This window comes from Protobothrops mucrosquamatus, unplaced genomic scaffold (assembly GCF_001527695.2).
Source record: "Protobothrops mucrosquamatus isolate PMUCROS unplaced genomic scaffold, P.Mucros_1.0 scaffold352, whole genome shotgun sequence".
NCBI lineage: Eukaryota > Metazoa > Chordata > Lepidosauria > Squamata > Viperidae > Protobothrops > Protobothrops mucrosquamatus.
In genome coordinates this window covers 348,018-361,666 of record NW_015386687.1, presented here as the reverse complement: position 1 = coordinate 361,666, position 13,649 = coordinate 348,018, and the positions used below count along the sequence as shown (strand labels likewise).

The following is a 13,649-nucleotide window of genomic DNA, read 5'->3' as shown; positions in this document are numbered from 1 at the left end:
CCTGCCTTAGGCACAAAGCCAGCTGGGCAACCTTGGGCCAGTTACTCTCTCAGCCCTAGAAAAGGGGCAATGGCAAATCAGTTCTGAAAAACTTTGCCAAGAAAACTGCAGGGACTGTCTCTGAAAATCAGACACAATTGAAGAAAAAAATGTTTATTTTAAAACCAGTCAGCACACTAATTCAGTTTGTGGTCAGCTTGTTTAGTAATTCACTGGAAGGTGTGCTGGAACTCTTGTTTGTATATAAGACAATTTAGATAAAGTGGGAGCGGGAGGAAGAAAAGGGAATATATCAACCAAGTTTTTGTTCAAGATTAAAAAGAGCAATAACCCTAAATAGGGTTGCCAGGTCTGCTTCCAAAAAATAGCGGACAAGCGGGGGGGGGGTGTTAAGTAGTAAAAAAAGTAGACTGTACAGCTTTAGATTACGTACCATTTCATCATAAAGCTTTTGAATAAAAAAAATGTCCCCTATTTTGTGAAAAAAAATAGTGAACATAATGTGAAAAAAGTGGACTGTCCACTCAAATAGTGGACACCTGGCAACCCTAACCCTAAATCTGATTTAGCATTACATTAGGAAGTTCCTCTGACAGAGAAAATTAATACAGAGAGACAGAATTTATGGTGAATTGTTGTTTTGTACTAGTTCAGGGTTATAATTCAATGACAGTTGTGCAACAACTGTTACCACCTTTAAAATACAACATATAGAGAGAGCTATTTACCCAAGAAGTAAAGAACTCTGAAACTGTTTCCAGGACTGGGCATTGTGTAAAGCAGGGAAGGACCATTTTGTGATGCTCATATATCCTATTATCAAATAACAATAGTGCAATTTCAACAGGATTTTAGGGGGGAGAGCGTTTGGAGTCAGCAGAATATGAAGATAGCTGCAGATCAGCTTTAAATTGCTTTTAAAGATTAATGGTGATATAAAACACACAGTGCACAGTGCAGACTCTCAGGAGCTCTGAAGAAGTCCAAAACTGATGATTACCCAGTTTTGCCTGTTGGTTCCTTGCTGGGACCATCTGCTGCAGTTATTTTCCCCATCTCGACGGGGACGCCAGGATGTAACGTATCTGTGGTAATTCCAGAAAGCTTCACAGCTTCAGCTACAATTCCCTGCCCGGAAGGGAGGCCTTCACTCGCCTCATGGTATTCACTCTCAGTGCTTTCATTGTCTGAAATGTTCTCAGCTGTGCTGGAATCCTCAGAGGAGGTAGACTCATACCTGGAACAACACAAGGTTGAGAAACAAGCCAAAAAAAGCCTGAGAAGCTATTCTAGATTCTGTTCAGAACAGAGAGACACTATAGCAAATCCTGGCTATGTGCTACCACTGTACTTCAGAATGGAGAAGTTTAGGCTTCAAAGAAGGAACTAGCAATCCATAAAATAGAAGGAAAACTAGAGGAAGCAGATCCAAAGATTGAGGACCTAAAGGAAGAAACCAACCAACAGATCCAGACAACTGAAGAACTAGAAGACAGAGCGACAATATCGGAAATGGGAAAGACATCTTACCAATCAAGAATTCAGGACATATTCAAGGAAAAGGAAGAAGAACTGATTGAATGGAAGATAGAGCTGTTAGGAGAACTGTGGGGAATTGGAGAAGGAGGGAGGCTGTTTAATGAATATCAATAGGTTTGTTCTTCCAAAAATACTTTAACCAAATGGTCTTTCTTATTCCAAACAATATACACAAAAACAGAGGAAAAATTACTTGATGATTTAAATGCATTCACTTGGAAAGTTAGCTGGCAAAGGAAGAAAGCTAGAGTAAGGCTGCAGAAAATAGACGTTTTGATCTATTAGATAGGATATTATATTATTAACTAGATGTTTGAATATGGAGAATAGATAATTGCTAGAAATAGAAATACTATTATAACTAGAAAGATAAGATTTGTAACTAGAATATTAGATTTTGGTATAAAAAGGGTAACAGGAAAACACTAAGAAGTTTGAATAAGGGAAGCTTTTGGTTACCCAAATATAACTTACTTTGAAATTATAAACAATAGAGACATTTTGAACACTGATGGGAAATTAAAACTAAAAAAAAGCAAAAACAGGATACTGATTGAACATATGGATGTTAAGTGCAAATGCAATTAAGATATGTTTTGGTTAGAAAACTAATCTAAAACTGATATTATTGATATTATGAGAAAAATGTAACAAAGATGTTGATATTCAATTGTATATTTACTAATAACAATAAAAATTGTATTTGTGGGAAATACAGGTACTACCGGAAGAAGAGAGGAAACATTTGATGGTGCAATATTGGATCTAGATTGAAGAAGTTAATATACACCACTGAATTACTAATGGACCCAGACAACACGTTGTCTATTAAGTACTTGATTGTAAAACTAGGAAATTAATAAAATATTTATAAAAAAAAGAATGGAGAACTTCAGAGATGCCAGGTGATTTGGGATCTTGCAGGCCACAATGGAAACCTGTCTTGGTACAAATGGCAACTTACAATAAAAGCAGCAAGGGTAAGTAGAGCTCCATCCCAGTGATGGATTATGATAGAACTCCTAGGCAAACTCTGACAAAATTGTTCAGTTATTGGGTTTCTTTGAGGTGAAGATGATATATTGCTTCTCTGAACTCCAAATTAAAGGTTACAGAAGCAAACAAGATAGGAGTCTGCGGCTATGGACCTGTATGCCTTTGCTTCCTCAATTAAGGAATTGAGGAATGAACTTAGGAATTGAGGAATGAATTGGGAACTTCCCATTCTCTTTATAATTCTGAAACTGAGATTTACCCTCCATTGACACCCACAAAGTGGAGGCTCTTCTTCCTAGTTAGTATTTCTGTAGGTTCTTCCTTCTTCTTCATAATTGACGGGATCCCTGCAGTGGATGAAACTATGGAGAAACAAAGGAAGGTAGTAACATCAATTTGTCAAAGGATTCCATGGCACCTTTCTCCACCCCACTTTCTTACCTTGATCCTCTTCCTCCTTCTGCACATCCAATTTAGGGTCTTCAGAGAGGCAAGGAACTACTTGTTCTCCTTGGAGGGAGTCAAGAAGTGAATATTCAGTTTTCTGCAGGGATTCTTCAGGTTCTGAAATAGGAGAGTGGCAACAGATTACTGCCCCTTGGACGTCTTTTTGATTATGAAGTCTAAATATTGCTGTTTTGTGGGCTCACATTAAGGAATGCAATATTGTTCCATGTATGCAATAGAATACATGGCTTGATTACAACCTGGCCAAGTGCCATATAATAACTTAATATTCCAAGCCTGGAAAACAGGGAACAGATAGTCCTCAACATACAACCACCACTGAGCCGAAAACTTCCATTGCTAAGCAAGACAGTTGTTAAATGGGTTTTGCCCAACTTTACAAGCTTTATTGCCACAATTGTTAAGTGAATCACTGCAGTTGTTTAGTTAGTAACACAGTTGTTAAGTGAATCTGGCTTCCCTATTGATATTGCTTGTCAGCAAGTCGCAAAAGGTGATTACATGGCCCTGGGACACTGCAACTGTCATAAATACATGCGAGTTGACAAGAGTCCAAATTTTGATCAAATGACCACGGGGTTGCTGCAATGGACATAAGTGTGAAAAATGGTGATAAAGTCGCTTTTTTCAGTGCTGTTGAAACTTCAAATGGTTATTAAACAAATGGTTGTAAGATGAAGGCTACCTTTATGGAGCTTTTGTTTGTACAGAAGCAATATTCCCTCACTGTATTAAGCTATGATTTTTTTTACCAATATTCACAAAGTCACAACTCTTCATTCTTACCAATGGCTGCTGAGGAGCTTGCACAACCACAATCATATAAGGTCAGCAAAATCAGGCTGCTTAGTATCCCATCCAAATACCCTCTGCCATGGGATACTCCCTGCTATTGCCTTTTTTTCAAGACAGTTGGTGCATTTCCAAATTAAACTTGACTGCAGCCACAAGAAAGCTTACAAAGCCCACTAGGGGCCAAGTATTGAAAATCAATCTGGGAGACTGAAGTTTTGCTTAAAGATAGGGCAGTTCTCCTTCCTCCTTTTTTAAAAATTAATTTGCTAATATAAATAATAATTTTAACTGTATCTTGGGGGATGTCAAGGAAAGTATTCATGGACACATTCACTCAAGCGTCATGCTGGAGACCCTGGATGTAATGCTACTTAAGTATATGGTGTTTGTTTTATTTACTGTATTTTACTTACTCATTCAGTCAGGTTCTTGGTCAATTTCCCTCCTTAAAAACCATTCTCTAAATGCATAAGGTTGCTTTGCTGCATAATTTAGGGGTGACATGATAGCAGTATTCCAGTATTTGAGGGGCTGCCACAAAGAAGAGGGGGTCAAATTATTCTCCAAAGCACCAGAAGGCAGGACAAGAAAGAATGGATGGAAACTAATCAAGGAGAGAAGCAACTTGGAATTAAGGAGAAACTTCCTAACAGTGAGGACAATTAACCAGTGGAACAGCTTGCTTTCAGAAGTTGTATGTGCTTCATCACTGGGGGGTTTTAAGAAAAGACTGGACAGCCACCTATCCAAAATGGTATAGGGTCTCTTGCTTAAGCAAAGGGTTGGACTAGAAGACCTCCAAGGTCCCTTCCTGCTCTATTCTGATTGATTGATATCTAGAAGATGGTTATAAGAAGGCCAACTGTTTGGGAAACCCAGAGGAAAGATGTAGGGTTATGTCAGGAGGGCACTATTCCTACCCAAAACCTACACCTTTCCACACACTTAAATAATTTTTTGCATATTTCTCTGATGTTACCAATTGTTTGGTATATATTTCTCTATGTGAAATGTACTATCATATTTGATCTTCCTTAAAATGTCCTTACCATGTTTGGGTTCAAAATAGAGGTTTCATAGATTTTTGATCAAAGGAAGATAGATAATGGTGGACTCTCTCCAGTAACTTCCCTGTTTATGATATCTCTTTCCTTAGAGACATTATAAAAAAAAATTACCACTGCTTCCCAGCAGCTCACTTGAAATTATGGAAGCCATCATATCCAAATATTTATTTCCAGAAGGATGAAATTTCTGATACTGTCTTGCTATTCTAGGTTTATTCTGGGAAATTCACAGAGTATTTTAAAACTGCTTTTTTCTTCTGCTCCTACTATAAATTGCAGCAAAAAAGTCAATTCCTTCCATGCATGCTTCTTTTAAGATTAGAGCTGTGTGGGAAAATAGTTGAATTTTACCATAAATTTGCAGGCCAGGCATTAACATTTTCCCCAGCTTTGACAACAAGGGATTCTGCCATAAATTTTTATCTCTCTAAAGATTATGAAAATCCTGCCAAGCCTTTTGTCCTGACTATTTTTAATAGATCCAGATATAAACCAACTTTAATTTAATACAGTGCTATATCATGTGTCTTTTTAAACATTATGTGTATGAATTGAAAGTATAGTCATTACATATCTTACCTTTTATAAGATAAACTTTTTACAGGATAAGATTCCAATTAAAGGCAATAGATAAGCAAAATATCCACCCCTGCCCCAGAAGTGAGGCAGGCTCCCACTCTCTGGGCCTTTCAGAAGAATTTGAAGACCTGGCTCTGCTGACTTGCTTGGGACTTGGAGAGGAGTAGCAACCTTGGAGTTGGCTAACTACCTTGAAGGGCCCCCCACTTTTAACTTTAATTTATTCTTGTTTTCCCTGCCTCTTATAGAATAGAATAGAATAGAATAGAATAGAATAGAATAGAATAGAAGGGACCTTGGAGGTCTTCTAGTCCAGCCCCCTGCACAAGCAGGAGGTCCTATACTATCTGATGATTGTCCAGTCTCTTTTTAAAAACTTCCAGCGATGAAGCGCCCATGATTTCTGGGGGTAAGCTGTTCCATTGGTTGATTGTCCTCACTGTCAGGAAGTTTCTCCTTAATTCCAGGTTGCTTCTCTCCTTGATCAGCTTCCAACCATTGTTTCTTGTCCTTCCCTTTGGTGCTCTGGTGAACAACCTGTCCCCCTCTGCCTTGTGGCAGCCCCTCAGATACTGGAACACTGCTATCATGTCTCCCCTATTTCTTCTTTTCTTTAGACTGGTCAAACCCAATTTCTGCAGCCATTCTTCATACGTTTTGGTCTCCAGGCCTTTGATCATCTTAGTTGCTCTTCTCTGAATTTTTTCCAGTCTCTCAACATCTTTCTTGTGGTATGGTGACCAAAATTGGTTGCAGTATTCCAGGTGTGATCTTACTAGGGTTTTATAAGTGGTACTAATACTTTGTGTGATCTTGATTCTATGCCTCTGTTTATACAACCCAAGATTGTATTAGCTTTTTTGGGTGCTTCTGCACACTGCTGGCTCATAGTTAAGTGATCGTCCACCAGGACGTCAAGGTCCCTCTCACAGTTACTGCCTCCAAGCCAGGCCTTGCCCAATCTGTATTTGTTCCTTTGATTTTTCCTGCCTAAGTGTAAGACTTTGCTTTTCTCCACATTGAAACTCATTTTGTTGGATAGGGCCCATTGTTCAAGTCTGTCAAGATCTTTTTATAAATATATGATATTTATATGGTTTTTAAATTTTTAATTGTACACTGCTCAGAGTCGCTCTGTAAATGGATAAGCAGTCTCTAAATTTGATAATTAAAAGAATAGAATAAAATATTGTAATGCACCCTTGGTTGAGAAAGTGAAAAGAAAGGTGCATTACCTCATGGCAAAATCCTGTTTCCAGTGCAGCCTATGGCTGGAACCTGGGCTGTTAGCAAATGAAACAAGGACATGGCTATGTATATTTAACCACTGGCTAAAGATTAATTTTTAACTACAAGTTTTGACTTCTCTTATTTTATTCAGTCTGTCTTTTCAATATACTGTGCCTACCGAATTGAAGGTAAAATCCATAAATAGGGCTTTATGCAGATGTATTGCTGACACTGGGACAAGAAGAGATCATGGCAACTCTTGAACAAAGAATCCTTGACAAGGAATTGCAAAATGAATACAGTAGAAAACCAGCTGATAGGAAATGGGGCCACAGCAAGACCTGTTGCAAAGTTTACATTTGTATTATTAATGTCAAATTAACTTTGGGCTGATTTTTTACTGTTCAGGTAGTCCTCAAGTTACGACAATTGGGCCCAAAATTTCTGTTGCTAAATGAGACATTTGTTAAGTGAATTTTGCCCCATTTTATGACTTTTCTTGCCACAATGGTTAAGTGAATCATTGCATTGGTTAAGCTAGTAACATGATTGTTAAGTGAATCTGGCTTCCCCATTGATTTTGTTTGTCAGAAGTTCTCAAAAGCTGATCTCATGACTCCAGGACACTGTGACTGTCATAAACATGAATCAGTTGCCAAGTGTCTGAATTTTGAGATCACCTGACCATGGGGATGCTGCAATGGCCATGTGAAAAACAGTCATAAGTCATTATTTCAGTGCCATTGTAATTTCAAACTGTCACTAAACGAACTGTTGTAAGTCAAGGACTACCTATACCACATAGTACTAGAGAGTTAAAGCATTTTTATTTTATTTTACTGTTTAGTTAATATTTTTCTTCTTCTTTACTCTTTCATTTCTCTGTCTTATTGTCTTGATATATACAGTATATCTGCAACCGATAATAAAGTAACTGAATATCTTGTCTGGATAAATGAGTTCTGTTCCCCTGAAAGCAAATCAAGGATAGATTACTTTCCTTGTTCCTTACCTCTTGTTTCTTTATTTCCATCCCCATCCTCCTCTGTGTTGACAATGCTGATCTTTTTCACAGAGTGAAAGGTGGTGGCTGTGTTTGCTGCTCCAGCATGAATTGGGAAAGTGGTTTCCATCATCTCACTGCTGTGGTATGTGGCACAAAGTGGTAACTGAACTTTCTCAGAGACTGAATCTTTGTCTGCTGAAGGCCTGAGGCTGGCATAGGGCTCCTTGCTCTCCAGGAGCTGTGCCCTCTGAGGCCCAGTAGCTCTGCTGGCTGCGATCTCTGGCTCCCTTTCCACTTGGACAACTTTGATTGCATCAACCCGAATGGGGGCATTCCACTGCTGTGCACTTTCTCCCATTGCTTCCCATTCTGTCAGGCCCTCATCTCTTGTTGAAGTTTCTTTGTCTTTCTTCTCCCTGCCCTGCTGCTCCAGTTTCTGATGGGCAGCTTGGAGATCTTGGAGTGCTCTCTTCAGTTGTGTTTCTAACACAGCAATCTTGGTGGATAGGGACTGAATAACTTGGCATTGCTCCTCCACTTCTGGGCAAGGTAAGCCCAACTCCTCCTCCTTGACTGCTACCCCTATATCACATCTTCCCATGTCCACATTCTCTTCTCCATCTTCAACTGTCCTTCCCACACCCACTGACCTCACTTCCTTCTTATCCAATTTATCCTTTATGTCAGGTCTGGTACTGCTGTCCTCTATATTTCCACCTGCCCCCTCTTCAGGGATGTCTATGTAGAGCTCCCCTCGTGATTTGCCCTTGCCAAATCCTCCTGGGTGCCCCAAGAACTTCTGGCTTTTAAGCTGAACACTTAGCTGCCGTTTCTCTTCCTGTAGCACTGAGATCTTCACCTGAAGGACTGGGATCATCTTGACCTGTTCTTCCAATTGGCGCAACTTCTTCAAGGCCACAGACATCTGCTCACGAACATATTGAAGATGTCCTGGAGTTGGTGAGACAGGAGTGGACAACCCAGAACCAATTGGTGTGAATTGTCCAGGAGCACCTTGCCGTGAGCCATTGTAAGAAGTTTGATGTGAGATACTCTGGCTTCCAACCAAAGAACTTGTTGATCCAGATACACTGCTATGGAGACTTCCTAGACTACTTGCTGTGGGGGTTTTCCCATCTAGGTCTGCCTGGTCTTCTAACTTCTTTCTAGCATCCAGCAAAGTTTTCTCCACACGGGCATTGACACTGCTGTGAATTGCATTAGTGTACTGTGGGTAGAAGCTACGGCCACAATAAGAATAGGAGGAATGGCGACTGTCCATACTGGCATTGGAACAGAGGGACTCAGTGGATGTCCACCATGAACCAGTGTAGCCATAGCCCCGAGGCAATGAGCTGTAGCGTGGTCGGCGATGAATTGGAATGCGCTTAATAGTGTGGCCTTTCTCAATGTCATCCACATACTTGAGAAAGTCCAGATCAAGGCGGTAGCCATAAGGAGTCTCCACTGAGTAAGTTAAGTCTTGCTCCTTCCCATGGAAGATTGTAGTAGAGGTGGGATTGACCTTTCCTTCAAAACACAAAAGAGATAGATCAGCTTAGAACACTTTTCAGTCAGGGTTGAGGATGTGCATGAAAGGACTGACCACTGGGATCACCATCACTTAGTTGAATAATGACTGTTTTGCATATCATTGCATGTATTGGCTGATCTCAGTATAGACAGAGGTAGTCATAGACCTAGCTCCAATTGTCTCCTACTTCCATTCTGTGAGAGAGAGAAATTAGCTTAGAATCCACTGTATTTTTTTAAATGCCTATTGCATCAAAACAGCTCCCCTCAAACAAGGGGGGACTAGTTTAAATCAAATAGAGTACTTGTAACCAGTAAATAGGAACTCTACATGTTTCCCAATTTTGCATTATTTGGATTTGATTGCCAAACCAACAAGCCTCATTGGTTGATTGATCGACTGATTGATTGCAAAGCTACATCATAAAGAGTTTGATGCCCACTCTGGCAAGCCAAACCTCCATTTTCCTTAGCTTCTTGTAGCATTTTCAATTTAATTCTAGCTTTTATATTATCAAGCATCTATATTAACATAGGTAAAAGAATGGATAACTCTCAGAAACAAAAGGTTGTTATATTTGGAGGGACATGACTTACAACTTGGTTAGCATGCCTTTTTATGGTATGGGAAAAATAAAATGCATAAGTATTTTCAGAACCACTATATAAGAAACATATTACTATTATACTATGATGCGGTGGTTTTAACACTGGTTAGTGATTGGCTTAATTTAACAAATAAGAGTATACTTCATCTTGAGGGATGGGACTTATTATATGGGTGGCATGCATACCTAATTTATAATAAAAAAGTTGACAAGGTTTTTAAATCTCATATTTTAAGAAATGCCTTACTGCGTGTCTGGAAAAAATATTATCATAAGTTAAATTACAAAATACCAATTTGGGGGATTCCTGGACACGCGATAGAGGGGGTATCTACAGTATGGGTGTGAATTTGGATAGGATTTCTTATAACGAATTACTTAAATTGGTAGGGAATGATTGGCAATTAAAATTGTTAGCTGAGTTAAAGCAAGAAAATATTGTACAGTCTTGGTTTCAATATACTCAATTGTTGGTTAGGTGGAAGTTAGATCAAAAGGTTGGTATTAAATTAATGGAGAGAATTTGGTAAAACAGATTAAAGATCAAAATCGAGCGCATATAAAGAGAATTTATAACGCTTTAATAGAATTGGATTCGGAAATGGAATTAGTTAAAGATTGTATGGTAAAGTGGGCCCAAAATATTCAAGAACCGATTCCATTGGATATATGGGAGGTACGGTAATTTGGGTTAGGAATGTAAAATTTACTCAGGCCCAAAATTTAAGAGAAAATTTTTACAAAATATTTTTTAGATGGCATCTGGATCCTAAAAAGTTGTCTTGTATGTATTCTAATTTACAGCCCAAATGTTGGAGATGTGGTAGTTTGGATGCTATTTATTTCTATATCTGGTTGACTTGTAGAAATATAAAAGCTTTTTGGATTAAGATTTGGTGGAACATTCAAAAGATTTTTAAGAGAAAGATAAAGTTTACTCCACAATTATTTTTATTGGGTGTTATTACAGATTGTGATACTAAAGAAACTAATTTGATGTTGAATTTGATAACAGCTGCAAGGTTATTGGTAGGGCAATATTGGAAGAAGGATTGCNGCTTGCCTACTATAGAAGAATGGATGCTTAAAGTGTCAAATTTAGCAGAAATGGCTGAGATCTCTGCTTATTTGAAGGATCATTCACAAGAAAGATACATTTCGGTTTGGAGAAGATGGATAGATTATATTCAGAATAAATATGGGACTAAAAAGTTCCATTTAGCTTATGAGTAAATTTTAGAGTATTATTATTATTATTATTATTAATAGTTTATTATAGTGGAATCTTTATTAGTTTCAATTATATGATATTATTATTATTTTAGTATTAGTATTGTTTAACAATTTGGATATTGTACTATTTAATATTTATGATATTAATTTGTTTATGTTTTTATTATTATTATGTTTACTTTTAATTTGTTTATATTTATGCTAAAGGGAGTTAAAGCGCATTATAGATTTGGTTATTTATATAGTTGGTTAATGTTAGTTAGATTATGATTATTATATTTGTAACCCTGTATTCAGCTCTGGGAAGTGGGGGAGGGAGGGGGGGCTAGGGGGGGTTGGTTTTGGGGTTTATATTGTAACTGTTATAAAACTTTTCAATAAAAAAAAAGAAAGAAACATATTACTATTAACATGGGAAAAAATAAAATGTAAAATATATTTGAAAATACCAGGATAGCTTTCAACAACAGAAGCATTTATACATCCAAATTTAGTTAACTTTGAGAAAATATGGACATATAGAGATATTCTAAATTCTGAAGGGAATTTAAAATCTAAGCAAGAGATGGAAAATCAGGGTGTAGATTTATCATGGTGGACATACTTATTAATGCAGGTTAGATATGATAAAGATGTCAAACTGTATGGATTTTATAAAGAGCAGACCTTGTTTGATCAGACATTATTAACCTCTAATGAGAAACTACTTAAGAAAATTTATAAATTTTATTGAATTTGAAAATGGAAGATGAACAAGTTAAAGAAAAAATGATAACATGGGCAAAGAACTTTGGATATAACATAGAATTAGAAAAATGGCAAAACATGTGGGAAAGAAATTATAAACTGACAATGGCAGCTTCTTATGAAGAAAATTTATATAAAATGTTTTATAGATGGCACTTGCCACCAGCAAGATTGGCAAAAATGTTTTAAAATATGTCAGATAGATGTTGGAAATGTAAATATAAGTCAGGTACTTATTATCATGTGTGGTGGACATGTGGTGAAGCAAAGAGGTACTGGAAAAAATATATATTTGGCTAGAAAAGATATTGGGAAAACATGTAGATTTTAAACCTGAACTTTTTTTATTAGGTATTATGCCAGAAAAGATTGATAAACAAAGTATATATTTGATTTTACATGTGATAACAGTGGCAAGAATCATATTTGCACAATATTGGAAAAAGGAAGAATTACCATCAAAAGAATAAATACCGTATTTTTCGCACCATAAGACGCACCTGACGCACATAGTTTTTAGACGAGGAAAACAAGAAAAAAAATATTCTATCTAAAATGAAGATAACACTGCATATATCCTTTTTTACCTTTAATATATATATGTGTGTGTGTGTGTGTGTGTGTGTCTGTGTGTGTCTGTGTCTGTGTGTGTATATATAAAATAAAGGTAAAAAGATATACCGTATGCAGAGTTCTCTTCATTTTAGATGTCAAAAGGGTCTCTCTGTCTCTCTCTTTCTCTTCTCTTTCTCTTTCCTTTTTTCGTTCTTCTTTTTCTCTCTTTCCTCTCCCCCTTTATCTTTCTCTCTTTCCTCTCTTTCCCTCTTTCCTCTTTTTCACTTTGTCTGTCTCTCTTTCTCTTTCCTCTCTCTTTCTCTTCTTTCCTCTCTTTTCTCAATCTTTTTTCTCTTTCCTCTTTTTCTCTTTCCTCTCCCCCTTTCTTTCTCTTTCCTCTCTTTCTCTCTTTCCTCTCCCTTTCTCTCCCTCTTTCCTCTTTTTCTCTTTCCTCTCCCCCTTTCCTCTCCCTTTCTCTCTTTCTCTTTCCTCTTTCTCTCTTTCCTCTCTCTTCTCTTTCCTCTTTTTCTCTTTCTCTTTCCTCTTTTTCTCTTTCTTTCCTCTCCTTTTTCTCTTTCCTTTCTCTCTTTCCTCTAACTTTCTCTTTCTGTTTCTTTCTCTCTTTCCTCTTTCTTCCTCTTTCCTTTAACTTTCTCTCTTTCCTCTCTTTCCTCTTTCTTCCTCTTTCCTTTAACTTTCTCTCTCTCTTTCCTCTCTCTTTCTTTCTGTCTCTGTCTGTCCCTGTCTCTCTTTCTCTCTTTCTCTTCCTCTTTCCTCTAACTTTCTCTCTCTTTCCTCTCTTTCTCTTTCTCTGTCTTTCTCTTTCCTCTTTCTCTTTCCTCTCTCTTTCTCTTTCCTCTTTCTCTCTTTCTCTCTTTCTCTTTCCTCTTCTCTTTCTTTCCTTTCTTTCCTCTTTCTCTCTCTTTCCTCTTTCTCTTTCCTCTTTCTCTCTCCTCTCTCTTTCTCTCTTTCTCTTTCCTCTTTCCTCTTTCCACTCTTTCTCTTTCCCTCTCTTTCCTCTCTCTTTCTCTTCTCTTTCTCTTTCCTTTTCTTTCCTCTTTTTCTCTTTCCTCTCCCCTTTCTTTCTTTCTCTTTCTTTCCTCTCTCTTTCCCTCTTTCCTCTCTTTTTCTCTCTTTCTGTCTCTTTCTCTTTCCCTCTTTCCTCTCTCTTTCTCTTTCCTCTTTCTCTCTTTCCTCTTTCCTTTCTCTTTCCTCTCTCTTTCTCTTCTCTTTCCTCTCTCTCTTTTCTCAATCTTTTTTCTCTTTCCTCTCCCCCTCTTTCTTTCTCTCTTT

At 37.6% G+C, this 13,649-nt stretch overlaps 1 protein-coding gene across 1 annotated transcript in view; it reads right to left on the bottom strand.

Annotated features, from left to right (window-relative positions):
- KANK2 (KN motif and ankyrin repeat domains 2) overlaps nucleotides 1-13,649 on the bottom strand; it is a 24,542-nt gene that overhangs the window by 5,584 nt on the left and 5,309 nt on the right. Inside the window, exons 2-5 of the mRNA XM_029284061.1 lie at nucleotides 7,687-9,210; nucleotides 2,977-3,099; nucleotides 2,795-2,897; nucleotides 1,001-1,237 (exon numbers count right to left, since the gene is read on the bottom strand). Coding sequence (XP_029139894.1) covers nucleotides 1,001-1,237; nucleotides 2,795-2,897; nucleotides 2,977-3,099; nucleotides 7,687-9,210 — 1,987 coding nt within the window. The remainder of the gene's footprint in view (nucleotides 1-1,000; nucleotides 1,238-2,794; nucleotides 2,898-2,976; nucleotides 3,100-7,686; nucleotides 9,211-13,649) is intronic.